Source organism: Ambystoma mexicanum, chromosome 5p (genome assembly GCF_040938575.1).
Source record: "Ambystoma mexicanum isolate Mex_15411 chromosome 5p, UKY_AmexF1_1, whole genome shotgun sequence".
In the NCBI taxonomy this organism is placed as follows: domain Eukaryota; kingdom Metazoa; phylum Chordata; class Amphibia; order Caudata; family Ambystomatidae; genus Ambystoma; species Ambystoma mexicanum.
In genome coordinates this window covers 271,111,011-271,132,814 of record NC_090930.1, presented here as the reverse complement: position 1 = coordinate 271,132,814, position 21,804 = coordinate 271,111,011, and the positions used below count along the sequence as shown (strand labels likewise).

General features: G+C 44.2%; 1 protein-coding gene across 1 annotated transcript in view; it reads left to right on the top strand.

Moving 5' to 3' along the window:
• Positions 1–21,804, top strand: part of ATP1B4 (ATPase Na+/K+ transporting family member beta 4) — a 432,920-nt gene that overhangs the window by 373,236 nt on the left and 37,880 nt on the right. The window contains exon 7 of the mRNA XM_069612681.1: positions 5,919–5,975. Coding sequence (XP_069468782.1) covers positions 5,919–5,975 — 57 coding nt within the window. The remainder of the gene's footprint in view (positions 1–5,918; positions 5,976–21,804) is intronic.

The following is a 21,804-nucleotide window of genomic DNA, read 5'->3' as shown; positions in this document are numbered from 1 at the left end:
CAGAACAGCATACAGAAATAGCGATATGCTCTAGTTCGTATTGGCGGCTACCCACTTTTGTGATGCATTTGTAATTTCAGCCCACGGTTCCGCCTCTAAGGCTGCCCCTCTGGTTAGAGCATCCCCAGCAGTAGACATGGCAAACAATGTTACAAATGATTGTTTGGTGTGCAAATGTTTTGTACATTTTACACCATAAAAAGATGCATACCTTTGTCAAACAATAACTACAGAGGCTCTTGTGGGTGGAGTCTAAGACCCTTATTATGAGGTTCCCGGTAGGGCACCCATAGAACTGGCGGCCTACTGGCAACCTCGGCTTAACGTTTTTGCCACTCGATATACCGGTAATACTGTGATAACCCCGGGCGGCAGAGGAACGCTAAGTTCCAATTCTCGCGGAGTCCATGGGAATGGGAACACTGAAGCACTGGCACCGTTAGCAATGGTGCCAACGCTTCAGTGATATTTCTGCTGGTAGGGGCCTGGACTACCAGCAGGTCAGGCCTGCTGGTAGTTCATAGCCCCTACCGGCAGACACAGAGTGTGCTGGTCCGGAAAAGATGCCGGGAACCTAATGTAATGAGGGCCTAAGTCTTGAACTTATTAATATCTTTAGGACAGTCAAGTTTTCCAATGTTAGGTGTGACATATTTAACCATTCTTGGCTCTTACAAAAGAAAAAAGGTAAGTTTAAACGATGCAGCATTGGGAAAGTAAGTGCATATGTTAGACATATTGAAGTATTTGAGAGGAGAATTTTCAGCATGAAAATGTGTTTTATGGTGGCAATGTTGGCATGTATTTTTTAAATCAGCCTGTTTATTTTCTTTCAACACAGAAAGCATGGAGGGGGGCAGACATCTTGATCCAATGTTGGGAGATCCTGCTTGAAAGCATAGCATTGCTGGCATAGATTGATGAGAGCCCTCATGGTTTTCCTTGGCGACAGCTAGCATCAATACACATTACAAAAGGCTCCTGTGAACTGTGGGTGACTTGACATCTAATAAAGTGTTACATGTGTTGCCCTGCAGAACCGAGTGTAAATTCTACATTGTGCCCAATTCTTTTGAAAATGTCAATGCGAAAAACTCCATTTTAACCCTTTAGCCCACCCAAAATCTTACTGGACTAGTTCAGGCATGTTCGCTCAGACCAATTAAGGGAAAACCTTAATACCCCTCTACACACAGCGAGGCCACCAATAGTGGCAGTGGCCCGCTATACAAAACCACTTATGTTACTTTAATAATTCACCAGCTGTTGTAGTGATGCTGTCGGAGTGGGACGTGGAAGTCCATAAGGATGGCTAGTTAGGTCTTGCTCCTGTCTTTTATCACACACCACTCGAGACTGTAGTGATACTGTCGGAGTGGGACGTGGAAGCCCATGAGGATGGCTGGTTATGCCTTACTCCTGTCTTTTATCACACTCCCCTCTAGACTGCAGTGATACTGTTGGCGTGGAAGCCCATATGGATGGCTGGTTAGATTTTTCTCCGGTCTTATAACACTCCCCTCTAGACTGCAGTGATACTGTTGGCGTTGAAGCCCATATGGATGGCTGGTTAGGTTTTTCTCCGGTCTTATCACACTCCCCTCTAGACTGCAGTGATACTGTTGGCGTGGAAGCCCATATGGATGGCTGGTTAGGTTTTTCTCCGCTCTTATCACACTACCCTCTAGACTGCAGTGATACTGTTGGCGTGGAAGCCCATATGGATGGCTGGTTAGGTTTTGCTCCTGTTATCACACACCACTCTAGACTGCAGTGATACCGTCGGAGTGGGGCGTGGAAGCCCACGAGCATGGCTGGTTAGGTCTTGCTCCTGTCTTTGATCACACATTGTGAGAACCCGATTATCCCACCCCCCATAAAAGCAGGACTTTTTCCATAGTTCGCACCCCCCTCTTGTCACAATGGATACTGCCCCGTCAGGCTTTATGCCTCATAGCACCGCCCTGGCCCACGTGTTCTGTGAATATTTGTTATTAGTTTGGGTTAGTCTGGTTTGCAGCATCTTTGGCTCTAGGTCTGAGTGCATGAGTCAAGTGTATGCATTCCTTTCTACTTGTTCTCTTTCATGGTCAGGTCTTCTGTTGGGGTGAGGTGGGAAGGTGTGCCGACAGTTTGTGTTTGGAGATGGGAAAGTGGTCTCCATATCACTATGGCGACAGAGTAGGTGTCAAGCTCTCTGCAGGTGACCCCCTAATATTCCGCACTTTGCCACCTCTGGTTTACAGACACCGATGCTCTCCTATGTACAGGTCTTTCAATTAGCACATTCTCCTCCTCCACCCATGAATGACTCTCCCACATCAGTACTTGTTCCCACTATTAATCTACATACACAAAGCTCTGCATATATGTTTCTCCCACGTTAGCACTCTCCCGCCCCTGGCACATACACACCTAGGCCTTCACATTCGACTCTCCTAAAATAACATTCGCCCTCCCCTGGCAGAAAGTCGCTAGGCTCTAGCCACTCCCCACCTCTGATGAAGGCACCAAGGTCTCCTTGTGTTCTTGGCCACGTTAGCACGGTCACCCCTCCTGTACTGTGATATAAAGCTATGGCCGGACAATCTACATACAGCAGAGAAGCCTAACTTTACATTGCACACAGATCATGCACAGCACAAGGCTTCCCTCAAACATCAAGAAAAGCACAGATATTAGTAGTGCAATCCACAGGGTACAGCACAAGAAGCAGCAGTGCACACATCTCTCCTAAAAGGAACAGGTTCTACACAGGCTTTAGAGTGCAATGTCCCATAAAAGAGTGGCAGTGCTCATTCATGTTGCAGAGTACAAGGTCAGTTATGTAGGACTGGGAGCGGTGCCATTGAATAGTATGAGGCCACAGATATAAGGCAGAATGAGACTCCATTGAAGTGTGAGGCCTGTGATATAGGAATGATGAAGACTTAATTGAGAAGTCAATGGTGATGTAATAAATGTCATTCAACTTAAGTGTATGGGTTAATGGGCATTGAATGAGTAACTCCATATACCTGATGTTATGATTGCCACTCAATTGAACTAAATGAGATAAGTGGTGGAAAACAAGTGTGTCACTACTGTGGCGTTAAGCCCCCGTTTCAAAGGCTAGAACGGGGGTAACGGCTCGGCAGCCCAAGTTAACGGCTCGAGCGAAGCAAGGGCCATTAACAAAATGCTCTGGGCCATTACCCCCACCCCCCCCCCCCACACACCCTGTTCCTTCACTCACCTCGGGCTACCAAGGCAGTAACCTGGAGTGCTAAAAAAAAAAAGATTTTCCTTCGTTCTACAGGAAAAATCCTTTACAAAGATGGCTGCCATGGAAAGGAAAGGCGGGGCTCTGTGAGGAGCCCCTCTTCCCTTTCCTGGTGGCCTGCAGGAGGCAAGGGAAGGAGCGGCTGCAATGGCTGCATTTGCACCGCCGAAATAAGGTAAATAGGGGTGTGGGTAATGTAAAAAAAAAGGGAGGGGCAGAAGATGGCAGCGAGGGGAGCCGGCCATCAGGAGGCATGGAACGCAGGCTTTCGTCGGCAGTTCAAACCTGTGTTCCTAGCCACCTGATTGGCTGGCACTTCCCGCCAGGATGCTAATCAAGTTTATGAGGTCTGTGGTGGGAAATGAGTGTCACTTCACCTCAGTGTAATAGTTCAATTATTGAGACACCACTGCACCATACAAGGCCAGTAATGGGGCATGAGCAGAACTCCATTGAAGTGATGTATGAATGATTGATATGGTCAGGGATGTAAAAATGATTTAAGCAATCATCCCTGTGTTGGGTGTACAGGTCGAATAACAAGTCCGCCATTCCAAGACTAGCACAAGGGCCTCAGCCATGTCTCTCACTCCCAACAATGGGGCGATATCTATTTGCACCCAGCGGCTTCTCATGCGTTATGAATACTTTAAATGTTTGGGTTTCTTTGGATGGGAGATGGGTTGCACGCATCTTACACAGGCCCAATATCCCATTGGAAAGAAGAAAAGAATTGGCAGACACAATATTAAACAGAAAGGGAACAAATTCATTGTCTGTTTGTATTGCGTGGCATGGCGTGGGCAGTGAACAGAGTGCAGGATCCAAAGTCGGCCTGCGTGTACGTTGGAATCGGATGCAGGTGTGGTTGGGGATGACGTGGTACAGGGGATTGTTGGGCCGTTGGAATCGGATGCAGGGGTGGTTGGGGATGACGTGGTACAGGGGATTGTTGGGCATTGAGTGGAGACTGAGCTCCAAGGCTCTGAAAAAAAGATGGCAGCACCAGGGAATCGGGTGGCTGCGGAGGCGTGGGGTTTCTGTCCACTTTTCCACTCACCGGATTGGCTGAGCTCACTTACCCAGGTGCAATTAAGACTTAATGGAAGTACATGAGGTCAGTAATGAAGGAATGAAAGAGTTCAATGCCGTTTCGGAGAGTGGCGAGGCTAGTATGAGTGAGACAGCCTTCCACTGTATTAAGCTGCTAATGGGAAATGAGTGAGCCTCGACTGAGCATAAGTGACTTGCTATTGCACTATCTACAGGAAAGAGTGAGACTCCATAAAAGAGGAAGAGTACAGTGATTAGACATGAGCGAGACCCCATTGCATCCTATGTCAGTAGTGATGTCATAGTGAGCGAGACACATTTGAAGTGCATGTGGACAGTGATGCAGGAATAGGTAAAACTTTATAGAAGCGTGCAAGGTCAGTGCTGTAGGAAACAATTCACTAGTGAAAGACATTTTAATTTGTCATTAGAGAAGGATGAACATTGGCGGACGATCTCATTTGTACGATGACAAAATGCACATTTTAAACGTAGCATTTAGGAAAATGACTAGAAGCTCAAGTAAAGGCTGAACCTCAAGCAGGCCTTGGTTTTTGTCCATCTGTAAAGATTAGTGACTGGAAAAGAGGGTGTCAGGCCTAGGATGGGAGAGAGCAAGGCCTCCAATGCAATGTTCAAACCAGTCCCTGAAAGCACCAGCAGACCTGAAAATACAGTGGCAGAGACAAGCATCCACCAAAAGACAGAATGAATGCCACTGGCACAGAACAGGGACGGCGGAACGCTCTCAGTTCAGGGAATTGTGGAAAGGTGGCACTTATGCACTGATATTTAAGTCCCAAAAGACATATGGACCTCATTCCAAGATTGGAGGTAGTCATAGTGCCATTTGCGCCACGACTGCCTCCAATAACGGTACTGGCACCGGTCTCATTCAATGGGGATTTACCGGTGTAGTCCGACCTCTGCGGGACCGTTAAGTCCCCATTGAAAAAGCCAATCCCCATTCCTATTTGAGCCCCCAGAGGGCTCAATGGGGAAGTAGCTAACAACAGTACCGCAATTTGAGGTACCGTTATTAGCTCTGAAGTCCCTTAACGGGTCCCGTCCATAACGCCTGGTCAGACCAGGCGTAAAAGGAGGGACCCGCTAAGGTACCTCGTAGTAGGGCGGTAAGAGATTACCGGCACTGGTCTCCTTAACGGTGCCCGGTATCCCTTACCGACCTACTTGGAATGAAGCCCAAATTCATAATAAGTAAAGCCTGACTTTCACCAGCATCTCAGGAATGGCTTCTCCATTAGGATCTCCCCTTGATCTTTTCCCAGACTCCGATACACACACGCACCTGTTTGCTTTACCTTAATGCATCCACTAACTTGTGATCTGTGATAGTTTTAGCATAAAACTGAACATGAAACAGTAAGTTGGTTCTAGGAGTTAAGCCCATGACTCTGAAATGTGCTCACATGTTCGTTTCCCGGCAGAGCCCACACAGCCTGCTGACCTTCCGTGGTCGTTAAATTGAGTACCATCCTACTGAGTAATAATATTATTATTAACATTACTGTATGCACACAACACAAAACGTTTTGGGATATTTGGCAAAGATTTCGAGTCTGACTCCTGTTTTTCTTTGCAGATTGTAGGCTACGAGGCTGGTGAAGGAACACCAATCTACGTAACTTGTGAAGCTCCGGTAAGACCCTTGAATTTATTTTTATTTTTGTTTTTATTACTTGTATATAATCAACTTGTGATTTTTACAAGGACGAGTGAAGCTAAAAGTTTCTTCATGAGCAGCGAAGTCAAAGTTTCTTTGTTCTACGTCTACATCTGTCTTCCTCCGAGTTCCCTAGGTTTTCATTTTGTCGAAGGCAATATTCAAACTTTTTGCTGTTGTGATGGTCCATTTTGAGTTTTCCCCCCCGATATTAATCTGTTCCACCACACATCCTCTTCTAGAATTGAAGAAAGCATCCCAAGAAGTGTAAAATAAGCCCTTCTTTCTTGGTCTAACGTTTTGCAGTGTAGATGCTTCAGATTTTCCGGTTCTTCAGGCGACCTGCATAGTCTGCATTCTTTTGACGCTGACTGGAGCCTGATGCAAAGGATTTCATGTATGGGCATTAGATTCAACTGTGCTCTCAGGAAGGTCTTCAGTAGATTTTTATCAGGAAATTTGGAACAGCATAGCAGAGGGACTTTTAGTTTCTTTACAGTTGGTGGCAGGTGTACGGTCAATTTGTTAGCTTGGGCTGATCGTGCTGATCCAGTCCATGAGCTCCATTTTACGCTTTATTCTCTCAGGATTCCCGAACAGTTCTTCTTCAGTGCAATCGAGTTTTGCTTTTTGCTTTTCATCCCATTTTTCAAAAATGCTGATTTGGCCAGTTGAAAGTTCTGCAGCAATCAATTTGAAGATCGCGAGTGTGTCTGGCAGAAGGATTTTTCTGTAAATTTGCATGGAATTCTGTTTGACTGTTTGACTGCTGAGAGTAGGGATGGTAGCCCTAGGTCACATCTAATGTTTGCAATTGCGGCTGAGCTCGGTGGACCCAGGACGGACCGCCATAGTAGACTTTCTAGTTTAGCCCAGATTGAAGTCGGCATAGACTGGGTTGCACGCGTTCGATAAGTTAACGCCGGGACTACTTTGCCTCTGTAGAATTGAATAGCGGAATCAGAGAGAATTTGCTGTATTGTTTATCGATGGCTCTCATCTGGGCAGCAAGGTTCCTAGCTTTGCCCCATAGGATAGATTGCATAGTTGTTTCTTGTGCTGAGTTGTCTATCGTTATGCCCAGGTATTTATACTGCTCGACTACTTCAATCTTGGTATTTTCCAGAAACCAACCTCTGCTACGTCTGTTGTAAGAGTTTTTTTTGATAGGATCATTGCTTTCCTTTTGGCTTTGTTTATTTCCATATTGTTCGAACTTATGTATGGTGCCAAATTGGATAGTTGGCGTTGTAATCCGATTTCCGTCCGGTCTAATAATATTAAGTCGTCTGTATACAATAGACGAGACATGTTTGAGTTTCCTATTTTCGGTGGGAATGCTCAGACTAAGGCATCTGTGTCCTTGAAATCACTGAGAAAGCTGATAAAGAGGGCCGGAGCTAGAGGACAGCCCTGTTTCACCCCACGCCCTACTGGTATCTCCTCAGATAATGCTCCTTGGTTATTGAGTCGAATTTGCAATGTGGTGGCTGTGTGGAGTGCTATGATTGGATTCAGTATTTCATTTGGGCACTTCCATTTGTGTCGTTTAGACCAGAGCAGGCCCCTGTCCACACTATCAAAGGACTGCGAGAGATCTATGAAGGCCAGGAAGACCCTTGAATTTACTAATTGTATGATAGCCTCAAAAGGAGCCACATCTGCATCCTTGTGTAATGCCACACATGCCAGTAGCCCTGGCCATCTTAACTCTGTCTTAACTAAAGTTCTTTCACTGAATTTCAAGGGTTTTGTTATGCTACATCTTCTCTGGGTGTGTCACCAATAAAGAATGCACGTTGAAACTCCTTCACCGATGGTACTACCCCCCCCAGAACGCTTGCAACATTTTCAACCAGACATTAACCCAACCTGCTGGAGGCAATGTGGAGCGCGGGGTCCTTCTTCCACATGTGGTGGGAATGCCCCATGGTGCAGGCCTTCTGGGCAAAGATTATGTGTATCATTGTGGACATAACCAACCATAAACTTCCCAAGGACCCAGAGGTGATCCTTCTGGGAGTAGCAATACCAGAATGTTACCCCAAAATAGGGTGCACCGCCAAACTGCTAACACAGCTGCTGCTGGCAGCCAAAACAACTGTAGCCCGTAAATGGAAAACTCGGGAGGGCCCCCGGATACCTTTGTGGTGGATAAAAGTGTGGGAGATCCTGGCAGCTGAGAAAGTCATGGTGGCGAGGGAAGGGGCCCTACACAGTTTCACCGACTGCTGGTCCTCGGTACTGGAGTACCATAGCCAGTTCCTGGAACTACATTTTCAACCGCAGCTGGTGATGAAATTTCAGGGTTCTTAGAGACGATTGCCAGGCCTTTTGGCGATTTTGGACCACAGTCCCCAGAGTTACTGGCACAACCAGACAGAGGACTTAGGAGGGTGGGGGTGAGCAAGTTGTCCAGGTATATGTAAGGGACAGGTGGTCTCATGTGCTTATTTATATACATTGCTGTAGCCGAAATAAATAAAGTTGTTAAAAAAAAAGAAAAACACTCCTCAAGGACAATGTGGTCAACATGGAAGACCACTCCAACTACAGACCCATCTTGAACATCCCCTACCCATCTAAAGGGCTCGAAACTCAAGTATATAGAATAACACAGAAACACATAGATAAACACCTACTGGACCAAGCATAAGTTGGCTTCAGACCCATTAGAGGAATGGAAACAGCACTCCTCTCAATATGGGACAATCTAAAGACTAAAGCAGACTCAGACACAAGCACAGCTCTAATATTTATGTAGCTCTCTGCAGCATTCGACACAGTCAATCACGACATCCTCATCAAGCGATTGGAAGAAATAGGAATCACCGACCTAGCATTACTCTGGATTAAATCATTCCTAACAGATAGAACAGAAACCGTCTACATTAAACCTATTAAATCCATGTAAAGGGAAACCACCTGTGCAGTACTACAGGGTCCTCCTCATCTCCAATGCTCTTCACCATCTACTTGACTCCACTAATCAACCTCATCAAAAGACACGGCTTCACATGCTACAACTACGCGGATGACACACAGATCATCTACAAAATACAAGACACGAAGAAAATACAACGCTAGAAGACTATTTACAAGATGTCTACGCCTGGATGAACACAAACAGCCCTCAAACTCAACCCAGGCAAAACTGAAATAATGATTATTTCCAATAACGGTGAACACAACCACTACATCCCATGATGAAACACTTGTGTAAAGGTGTGTTATAAATGCCATATCATATCATGGCCGGTAGAACTAGGAACAGCTCTGGCACCATCAACCACAGTAAAAACCTGGGAGTCCTGATGGACAACGGACTAACACTAGATCCGCTAGTAAACGCTATAATCAAGAAATGCTTCTTCCTCCTGCACACAGTGAAAAGGATCCTACCGTCCCTCTCCTTCACCCATAAAATACTCACCATCATCTCCCTCCTCATGTCCAGAATAGACTACGCCAACAGCCTATAGCTAGGAATACCGGAATGCCTACTAAAGAAAGTACAACGTATCCAAAACGCAGCAGCCAGACTCCTGATCCGACTACCACGAAGAGAACACATCACCCCTGCGCTGAAAATGCTACACTGGCTGCTGATACAGCAGCGAATATGGTTCAAAACAATGTGCATAACGCACAGAGCAATCCACAGCCAAGGAGCGGAGTTCCTACAAAAGAAAATAACCATCCACCTTCTGGCAAGACCACTCAGATCAACCAACGACGTTCGCCCTAGAACTGAAACTATACAACAAAAGAACATTTGGAGAGTTGTCTTTCTCACACCTAGCAGCAACAACCTGGAGTTGCCTCCCAAAAACATACACAATACAAGAGATTACCTGAAATTCAGAAAACTACTTAACACCTGGCTCTGCACACCAGAATCAGGAGGGAACGACTAAGAAAACAAAGACCCCACTAGGAAACAGTTGGGGAGGACCCATCAACACAGGCAACCAAGGAGCCCCAGGGCACGGAACCCGATAGGTATGACCCCCCTAATATCCCCTAGCATCGCTAGGTAAAAGGTGGGGGGACACCAACCAGCACAGGCAACCAGTAAGCCCTAGGGCACGCAATCCCCCCCCCACACACCCGAGAAACCCAGGGAGGAAAAAATACCCCATCACTGAATCATCCCTAGCCCAAAGGAGGGGGGAGGCTGCATTAACCTCTCATGCCCATATACCGCTAGAAATCTACAGAGGAAAGTTAACATTGCACTAACTAATCTCCAACACACAGGATGGCCACAGATGAGCACAGAAGTCTAAAACTAGAAGGTAAGAAAAGAAACCACTAACCCAACTCTAAAAAACTTCAATTCGCTGTATACTCTTATCCAAAGCAAGCACACACAACTACATCTCTGCACAGCAATCCGCACGCCCCTCACCAAACTCCAACAACATACAAACACATAACCATGCCCTTGTGCCTGTTGGTGCGAGTTATAAATCAATTAAATAAATAAAACAGCACATGTGAATGGCACCAACTCGGAAATCGCACCTAAGCTCAGGGAACTGTGAAAACTGAACTGAGGCTGCCAACAGGACATCACAATTTCTCACTCTACCTATTTCTGCTATACCCTACTAACCCCCCATACCCTGCTTTCAAACCCTCCTTTTTCAGATCCATAACAGTGCCAGGGGACCACTCAGGTGGTGATAGTGTGCGGTATAAATGCCTGTTAACATCAACATTTCTCAAAAGCCCTACCTGTTCAATGAACCATGAGGGATTTATAAATTATTTTTGGGACCACGGGGCACCCCCTTCTCTGTAGAATTACTTTGAAAGTACTGCACTGATTTACACCAAACAAAAAAAGGTGTCTGCAAAGTTAAGATGGTCCTCACTTCAATCATCCACTGAATTTCATGGATTTTGTTGTGATAAGTCGGATCATCTTACCTCTTTATGAATTAAAGTTATTTCACTGAATTTCAAGGGTTTTGTTATGGCATATGTTCTCCAAAGCTCATTGGCCATGACCATGGCCTTTGGCCACTGTCCTTTTAGTAGGGCTGAAGGAGGTGGCCCACATACCCATGCCTATTAAGTAATCAGATCCCACCGGCAACAGCTAGAAGCTACATCCTGCATCCATGTCCGCTGTCCACATTGTAAAAATAAGGCAGAAGGACATCGGCCTGGGGTATAAGGCAACAACTCAGATCCTCTTGATCATAGCCAGTGGCCAGTAATCCAGCATAGTCCCATATTGCCCTCATTCAGCTGTGGATCATATCCCCCTGCCAAGCAACTTACCAGATCCCACCAACCATGGGGCTCCCCAGCACAGACCATAGAGGCCAGATTTGCCAAAGGTAATTACAGATCGAGGGAAGATAAGGTGAATGTTGCTGCAAAGGGAGAAAGCACTGCACGGTGCATCTAGCAATTGCATGTCCAAATTGATGGACTTAATATTGTAAGGCAATAAGGCACTGTTTGACAAGATAGATACTTTCTGAAAAATCCTACCTGTAATAAAGCATGAAATTGACAAACTGACAGAATGAAGGAGAAACAAGGATGGAATTCCACACCAACGGATGGTGTGAGGGGGAGAGGGTGGGGGGGGGCTAATCTTCCTTATGGTCATGGAAGAACACTAAAGGAATTACAGAATACATGTACTGAGGCTGGCAGAAAGCATGGCATCAGAACAAAAAGATTTGATGGTGCATGTAGATGATTCACATAGTGCATAGGGTCCCAGGACGACAACCAGCCCCTGAGTCCATTTCAAGACCCATAATGATGAAGATGTCACAATATAGACAAAGTTAATGTACTTGCTTCGGCAAAGGAAAATGGGGTTATATGTTGAGGTGAAGTGCACTATCCTTCTACCCTGAGGTTGCTCCTGAAACATGGAAAGCTAGGAAAGGATACAAAGAAACCTTTACAAAAAAAAGTTAAGAAGAAAGAAAACATTCCACATAACATTCATTACATCTAAATTTCAAGTATACAAACATATATTAAAAAACATAGATCCAATTTCCACATAATAAGGGACACATTAAAAAAGATTTGGTGCAATTATAATTCGACATTAAAATTTGGAGTTAAAAAAAAATACACAATGAGCCTTCAAGAATTGAAAAGTTCATATAGTCAAGCATAATCATAAAAAGGGGGCGTATAAATCTAGAGCTTTAATAAAACCTGCCACAGCAAGTCCATCCTTGATATTAGTAATAGCCAGACACTGTGACCAAATTAGATTATCTGCCCCCATTTGACCCATTATGTTAAATCTAGCTAAATATTTGTCCCTTAGAGTTGTCAGAGCAGTACAATCTAAGAAGAGATGCTGTGAGGTCTCAATCACCCCAAAGTTTTACCAAAGCGACAGGTAGATTCTAAATCTGAAAACTCCTTCCTTTTATGTAGGACTTCCCGGGTGGGAAGTAGCTTCCATCTGAGTTTGAGGAGAAGAGAGCAGTAACATCTATTGGGGAATTGGGTCAGAATAAAAGACAACAGACCTCTTTTCTTATGGTCGAATTGTAGGTCTCTCAGAGAGGGATAAGAATGCATTTTGTCAATGGTGTTGCTCCAATCATGACTAAAAAGACATTCCTTAACCTTATTGGGATTCGTTAACAGAGTGTCCCTATCAGTGGAAATATCTGACAGGGTCTTGTCACAGAGATCACTGAATGCGTTAAGATATAGATTGCGAACCAGACGCCCCTGGGAAAAAGTCATATGATCCATGTCAGCATAGAGAGTGTCGGGTTTAGGAGAGAGCAGAGCTGAAAAAAGAGTAAGGACCCGCCAGAGAATCCTGGCTCGCAGTGAAACTAGCCCTAGTTCGTATCTAATGGCCACTATTGGAATAGAATTCGGCAGTTTCAAAATTTTCCTCCAATAGATATCCTCAAGAGAGTCCCAAAAAGTCAAAAGTGCCAAGAAGTGAAGTTCCATTCCATAAAGTAGTTTAGGAGTGACCTTACCCTTAAGAAAGTCTACTACAGGCTTGAAGGAGAACATACAGTATTTGTTGTGTAATCTAATGGATTGGGAGATGAGTGGGAGAAGTTTGTGTCTAAGAAATCGTCTGAGTTCAATTGCCGAGGGTTGGGCCATAATGAGAAATCCAAGATAGACGATTTTGTGTGCTCTGATGATATTTTCACCACCTATTTTCCATACTTTGTTATTCCCCTTTCGCCCCTTTGAAAAGACCATAGTACGAGTTTTGCTCGGGTTAATCTTCAGCCCATTAAGAATGGCGTATTCTTCAAATTTGCAAATGAGCCTCTTCAGGCCAACTTTAGTGTGATCAAAGAGAAGAAAATCATCGGCATATGCCAACCATGAGAGCCTCAAGTCCCCCAGTTTAGCGCTCACCATACCTGTATTTCCCAGAAAGTCACCCACATCAGCCATATAGACTGCCATACCAGATAACTTCAATATCCTTAGAGTCGACCGTCCCAACACTAGAGGAGGTGGCCTAGCCATCATAACCAAAACACACCTAGCTGCCAGACTCACCCCACACCCAGCTCTCACATCATGCGAACTTCTCTCAGCTAAAATACCTATCTCAAATAACAGTACACTAACTATACTTCTTGTGTACAGACCACCAGGCCCACTAGGTAATTTTGAGGAAGACTTATCTAGCCTCCTCACCGACAGCATCAAAGACTCCACTCAGCTCCTTCTACTAGGCGACTTTAACTTAGGCTTCAATGACGCTGAAGACAAACAAGCACAAGCAATCCAAACTATTCTAGCCAATCACGACATTACCCAAAATGTCTTAGCTCCTACACATAAAAGGCCGCACGCTAGACTGGATAGCCAACCACAACTGCAACATCACCATCTCCAGTATCCTACCTCAAATATGGACTGACCATCATCTTATTTGCTTCACAGCCAACATCGAACCTCCCAAACCCAATAAGAATAAAATAGCACCCCCCATGCCAACAAGAAGTAAAAAAGAAATCACAGCTGAAAAACTACTCCCACTCCTCCTACCAACTCTCATAGCTAGTCCAAATGATTCCAACCCCAGTGAGTTAGTCGAATCATTTAACAACGCCATGACCAAAGCGCTAAACTTGATTGCCCCTACCAAACTCCACAAAAGTAAACGGGAAACTCACCTCAACTCTTGGTTTACCCCCCATCTCAAAGAAATGCGTATCCAAAAACGCAAACTCCAAGCTATCTGGAGGCATACTCCCTCTGCCGACAATAGAACCACACTTGCTAACTTTGCCAAAAAATACAAAAAGGAAATCATTCAAACGAAAAAAAGACTCATTCAATCATAGAATCAGTAAAGCCAATTCCAACTCCAAAGAGCTCTTCACTATTCTTCGTGAATTGGAAAACCCTATTGCCCCCACAGACAATGTCCCCAAGGATAAATCCTGGTGTACTAGCATCCAAAATGCTCTTGCAAATAAAATCATAACCCTTCAATCTAAAATTGCTGAGAAAAAAGCCTCCTTGCACCCTTACAGTACCCACACCACCCCATTGAAGGAGTCACCCAGCACACCCCCTCCAAAACAATGATAAACCCTTCAGGTTCACCAACATCTCTATACTGGAAACGGAACAGGTCATTCTGTCCCTTAAACCGTCAAATTGCCAAGGTGACAGTTGCCCTGCGCAAATCATTAAGGATGCAGCTAGAGATCTAGCACCCTTCATCTCGAAACTTATCAATGCCTCCTTTAACACGAGCACTGTACCCACCAACCTTAAAGGATCCTGGGTTCTCCCCCTCCTCAAAAAACAGACACTTGACCCAGCTATCCCCACTAACTACAGGCCTATTACTACGGTCCCATTCCTCCTTAAAATCATTGATAGAGTAGCCTACCTCCAAATCCAAAACCACTTGGAGACGCACCAACTATTAGGTACACGGCAATCTGGCTTCAGACCACTGCACGGCACTGAAACAGCCCTCATTGACCTTAAGACACAAATTGACGAGCTGAAGGACAAAGGTAATACAGCTATGCTCCTCCTCCTTGACCTGTCAGCGGCCTTTGACCTGGTGGATCACGCAGTATTATGCAACCATCTAGTGTCTGCCGCTCACTTCTCAAGTGAAGCTATAGCATGGGTACAATCCTTCCTAGCCAACCGTTCAATGAGAGTGTTCTCCCCTGTAGCAGCAGCGGACCCAATCCAAATCACTTGTGGTGTCCCACAAGGCTCATGTGTCTCACCGACTATGTACAATATCTTCACTAAGCCTCTCTTCGACAAACTTGACAAACTAGGGGTAACCTACACGAATTATGCAGACGATACGCAGATTCTCATACCTCTATCAGGCAACTTTGTCGAAGATACAGCTCTAGTAAACAAAATCTACCTCCTCATTCAGGCATGGATGGCCTCCCACAGCCTCTGCCTAAATGACGACAAAACTGAGATACTAATACTGGGTTCCGACTCCAACCTAAAAAAACTGAGCCCCAACTATCGTAACTTTAACATAGATGGCAATACAATTAAGGTGGCTACCGAGGTAAAAACCTTGGGCTTCTACCTCGATTCCACTCTATCCCTTAAAAAACAAGTCAACACCCTGGCATCCTCTACAGCGTACACCTGCAAACTAATCAGGACCTGCAGACCCTACCTCTCTAAAACCAACTGCATCATGCTTGCCAATGCGTTAGTCATGTCCAAACTAGACTATTGCAATGCCCTCTATGCAGGGGCTAACAAATCCATCATAAATAAAATGCAAATCCTTCAAAACAACGCTCTTAGAGCTGCCCTTGACATACCCCGCAAAGCACATATCTCAAACGTTAGGAAAGACCACCACTGGCTCAAAATCAGCGACAGAGTCCTGCTCAAGACACTATCGCTTACCCATAAAGGGCTCAACAACACTGCTCCCCCCTACATCTCAGCCAGACTAACTAGAAAATCATCTAGGCACCATACCAGGGCTACTAACCACTACCTGCTCGAAACCCCTAGATTCAGACGCTCCAAAGCGGGCGGAGCAAGTTTCCCTGTCAAAGCTGCCCAGGCCTGGAACGCATTACCCACTGCACTAAGAGCCAATTTACCCTACTCCAATTTTAGACGCAAGGTAAAAAACTGGCTCTGGACAAATGACAACTAACCCCTGAGGCACCCATGATACCGTTGTCCATAATGACTTCTGTTCTCAGACCTGCACACTCCCTCAAAACTACAATATGCTAGTTTTCTTTTTCTTCTGCCACACGGCAAGTATTGATCTGTCTTACGGTACTGTTATGTTGTTTCTCGCCTATACTCTGTATGTAACCCAAGTTTAAGTAACCTTGTACCTGCTGCGCCCGGCTACCCCTGGGTTTGTGTGCGCATTATCAAATAAACAATACAATACAATAGAGGATAAAAAGACAGGGAGCTAGGGAGCAACCCTGTCTCACCCCAATATGGGTCCTTATCCTTCTGGAAAGAGTACCTGCCAAATCCAGCCTAATATGGACCCCCGAGTTCTCATACATTTCCATAATAAGAGTTAGAAGACCTGCCGGGATACCCCATTTGGTTAACTTTTCCCAGAGTCTTGACCTAATTACCAAATCAAAGGCATTTGACAGATCGATAGACGCAACGTAGAGGGAACCATCATATTTACCCCAGGTAGAACTTTGCAAGGCAGTAATAATAAGACCATTAAGATGAGTTGAGTGACCCGCCCTGAAACCTGTTTGTTGTTTCGGGAGAATATGATTTTCCTTAATCTAGACGTTAAGGTGGGAAAGAAGCATAGAGGCAAAAAGCTTACAGTCCGCATCAATAAGGGAAATAGGTCTGTAATTTTTGACCAAAGTGAGTAGACCTCTTTTAAAAATTGGAAAAATGTGAGCCGTTTGCCATCTAGTAGGTATATTCCCAGAATTAACGACGTCTTGGAAAAGCAGGGAGAGGAGGTTGGCCCAGAGATCTGGCTTAGCTTTAAACGTGTTATTAGTAAGGCCGTTAGGCCCCGGAGCCCTAGATTTCTTGGCTTTAGAAATAAGTCCAAGTACTATTTCAAAATCAATTACTGGCTTCCAGGAATCCTTAGACAGATTCTTCCCCAAAAGACAATATTCTAATCCCTCACCGCCTGTATCAAATAATTCGGTATAATGCTCTACCCATTGAACCTCTGGGATGGCATTCAACTGGTCGACCTCTGCCACGTCGTCAAGGCTGGAGAAGGTAACCAAAAATGCCCTCAGATCTCATTTTATTAGTACTGCAAGCATATTTCTCCGTGTCGTTTTGTAGCATAGTAGCTTTTCTTGAATTCCAGTAATTTTTATATTTTTGGCGAATGGTTTTAATTTTTATTTTTTTATCAACCCAAACAGAATCTAGGGCTTGTACACCTCTAATAAGTTTCCGAGTGAGGACCTTTGCATTAGCCAATTCTTGATCAAATCTATGAGGGTGAGAAGTTTTATAAACGCCCTTCCTAAGCTGGCCATGAATAGTGCTGTGAAGAGCATTAAGAAAACTATCGAAGTTAACTGTATTGAAAACTGCTAATTTCCAAGAGAAAGAGGTATGATTAAAGGAAGAGATCAGTTTATGGTTGAGTAAACTGATATTGATAGGTGACCAACGTATCCCTGTCCCTTGTCCCACAGTATGGAGATGGCTTGGACCCCCGGCAGGCAAAAACTTAATGGGAAAGGGACAGAGGAATGAAACCCAGAGGATACCATGATCACTCCATGGGTTAAAAGAGACCTCAACATTGGTCGAGAAAGGAATAAGTGAATGATCTACAAAGAGAGTCTAGAGTAGGTGTTGATAAAGATCTACGCCATGTGGGACAAGGTAAGTTAATGGCATAGTAGCCATTAAGACAAGTTAGACCAACCGAATCCAAAGCAGAATTCCAAAAACGACCCTGTGCATATTTCAGGCCTAGGCAAGAATCATCCTCCATAGCCAGTCCCAAGTCATCATATTTGGAGTCAGAAGAAATAGAGCAATCAGAGTTGAGATCACCTGCCAAAGGGTGAAGTACAGATGTTCCTACATGAGGTATGCTATGATGGACAGAGCCAGGCTGTTGGTGGATTTTACATTTGCAGCCACTAATTCATTGATATACAGGAGGCAGTTATGATTTGAACCCAAATAGCAAAGTACAGGTCTACTCTTCAAAGATGATTGATCTGTTATGCTAAAAAGAAAAAACAGTTACCATCAATCGCTACCCCTTTATGGATGAATTATATCAAACTTAAATGCAGAAAGTAAACTTTCTACAATAGTTAAAAAATGTACAAACATCTACACAGAGTCCTCATTACAAAAAGCCAATGATGGTGGCAGGGTAAACTTTAAAATAAAGTTATGCCTGAGTTAAGGCATGGTGCCCATATTCAATTTGATAACACGTGTCAGCCCTGTGAGCCCAATTTAGCTGTGGAAGGGTTATATGTATTCATTCTGGACAAGACTCCTCCTGCCCACTGGCAGGACTGTAGTCATGGGAGATTGCCTCCCTTTCTTCCTTTCTAAGGGCAGGTAATACCCTTTCCCCGAGGACAGCCACTCCACAGGAAGCTGGCCTGGGAATAGGATTCAAAGGACCCACCCATTAACAAAGGGTGCTGCATTTCCAAAGGCCTTTGATTCTATTGAGAAAGGAAAGGGTAGGGTTAGTGTAGCCAATGAGAGATCTGTACAGTTTGGTAAATATTCTGACATCTTGTTTCTCTTTACCTCTCTCTCTTTCCTGTCCCCTCTACTTCCTGTATCACAAAGCACTTTTGGTGTGATGTCAGAAGGGAAACCTCCACACATTGCAAGAGCAGGGATTGGACCCCTAAAGAAAGCTAGTTTTAGTCCTATCAACTCTGCACTTTTACCTTTAAAGGAAGGGGTATCCCATCACTTCTTGGAATCATCTCTAGACTCCAAATTTGGAAGAAGATTGCACTGGACACAGTTCAGAGAGCAGTCCTTTCTAAAGTCCTCCAGTTGTGAGATCAAGGAAGGTGTCCCAAGGCAGAGGCAAGCTATGTCCCCTAACAATCCCCAGGGACCATTGGCTGGTGCATTCTGCTGCTGGACCAAGACTGCATCTCTGCCAGCTACCTTATTGCCTTGGACCTGAGTCTGTTGCAAGATCCCTGACGGTGTTTGCCAGCCTCCCCCATGTTTGGGAGCCTGAGAAAAGGACTACACTTGGCCCTTGAGATCCTGGAGTGGGACACTCAGCTCCTGAAAGCCTGAACAGCCAAGATCGCTGTGTTTTCAATGCTGACCCACCATGAACCATGATTTGAGCGCGTTTGATTTTGAGCTAAACTCCAGGACCCTTCAAAACTACATTTTGCATTTACCATTCTCCGAACCTCTGCTGCTGTTCAACTCCATTTGCCACAGCACCAGCTGAAGCGCTTTGTTGCCTCGGCTCAACCCGAAAGTACTACTGCCTTGCATTGCTCAAGTCACTATTTGAAGCACCAGCTTCTTCATCCCCACTCCTGTAAGTCGATCAATCCGTCCTTGTTGTCGCCTGAACAGCGACCGCCGAGCCTCCACATTGAATCGACTCACTTGCACATCCTGTTACCAGCTCCACTGCCAAACCTCCAAAGCTGACTGAACCTGGTGACCACCCGATCTGCACAGCTCGAGTAGATGCTTTAAGGCTGCAGCTAACTTTTGTTCAACCCCCACTCAACACCAGCTTGCCACTGGACGTGTGCAAACACCACATCCTTGCCCCAAGACGAACCAGAGATCGAACCACCAAGACCATTGCAAAGATATTATTGACTAATATCTGCCCCCTGGTCCAGCTTTGGGACCTAGAGACTGGATAGGTCATTTAAATCCCTTTTCGCAACCTCAAGAACATATCCTCTGAACATTGAGGTCTTATGTTGCCTTTTCTCCCCTATCTCATGATGCAGAGTGCTGCATCTATTCTATCTTTGCAAATTCTGTGTTCCTTCTAAAGGAGTAGACTTTTACAGTGTTTATTATATTTAATTGTTATTGTACATGGTGTGTTTGATTAAAGTGTATATTTTTTATAGAACCTGGATTGTACATTCCTTTATTATGGACCGTTATACCTCACTGTTTGAGTTGCCACTGAGCCACAGGCGGTATATTTCTTAACTGTGCCTGTTTTAAGTGTGTGATTGAGTTGGCTCATGCTTTGTAGAAGTGTGAGGGAAGAGTAGGCGCTTTAGCCTCTTCTCATTCTTGCACTCCTGAAGGGTAGAAGTCATTCATCACAATTCCCTTCATTGATGATTTCAAATCCCATCCACTAGAAGTGCGTGATTTCCTCCACAGATAATGCACAATCTCAACTGGGCAGCAAATTGTAAGAAGGTCTATATCAAAGGAAAAGTCATTTTAAATAGATTGTTTTTACTCTCCAATATTTACAAATAAACGGTAGCCCGATGGAACACTATGTACTTCCCAGATATCTTCTGCTGACTGACCACGCCGATATCGGTTCATAAATAGATTGACTAAAATAATTTACATCTATTAGAGCACTTAAATACTCCAAGGGTTTTCTTTAAAAAAAAAAAGCATGCGAAATACACAGATAGCTTACGTTTGTGGTCAACGTGCAGGCATTATGACGCCACGGTGCTATGTGTTGCCGTTATCGCAAACAAGCACTGTACACAGTTGTAAATGAAGATCAAGGCGCATAAAAAAATCATTGCTCAGTGTAAGGAGAGCTTCTTTGAATATTAAATGTACTTTGCTATTTCATCAACATTATACTAAACTATCACATTGGCTATATATTTATCAGTGGTAACAATCTACAGCTACTTGGAGCCCATAAGGGGTGCCAAATCATAAATAAATCTATTGAAATAATATAACAATTGATCATAAAATGCTATTTGGCATTTAAATCGTTTCTTTTCAGCTTCCATCAGTTCTGCAGCATATACCTTGGGATATCTAGCGTTTGTGATAAGATCACAATGCCATCTCAGTATGAACCACAGTGTGGTTTTCGGGTAGGAAGATTCATTTCTGTTCAATCTAATGTCATTTCTGTTTTTGACTTGTCTCAAGATGGTCCATCTGAAACTGTCATGCTTATTCTGATTGAAAAAATGCTCAGCCATTAGGCTGTTACATCTTGATTCTTAACACAGCTTTTAACCTCTGACATACATATGTTTACTTTCCTTTCCGTTTTGCCTATAAAGATCAAAAAGAACGGCATTTATCATACACACTACCATGCTGCTGTTGCAATTAGTAAACTCAAATTGGCTCAATTAATTCTGTACACCAACATCCACTTCTGTACTCATGTTGTTATATCTGCCCTCATATTCCTATTATTGAACCTTCGTTATGGTGGCATCGACGTTCATCATTACGTATTATGCATGAAGAGGCACTTAGAGGACATTTGTCTTGAAACACTTTTCAGTTTTTATGAATAATATATTTCATGAATATATGACAAATTTCTAAATGTACTAATAAAGATCACTTTATCATGAGCTGTCTCGGGAGGATAGCTCAGCGGGCAACGTGCTTGCCTTGGAAACAAGACGACACAAAGCAACGCAGGTTCGTTTGCCGGGTCCGCACTTAGAAAACTTTAAGCGTGTTATAAATATGCAACTAAGATCCCGGGCTGTGTGAGCGCTTTAAAAAAATGCAAATAAATAAATCACTATTTGTGAATTTTCTTTTTTCCAGTAGGGACTCACCCTTGAACATTATAAGAGCTTTTAGTGGATTGTTTTAATGTGTTGTCTCGAGT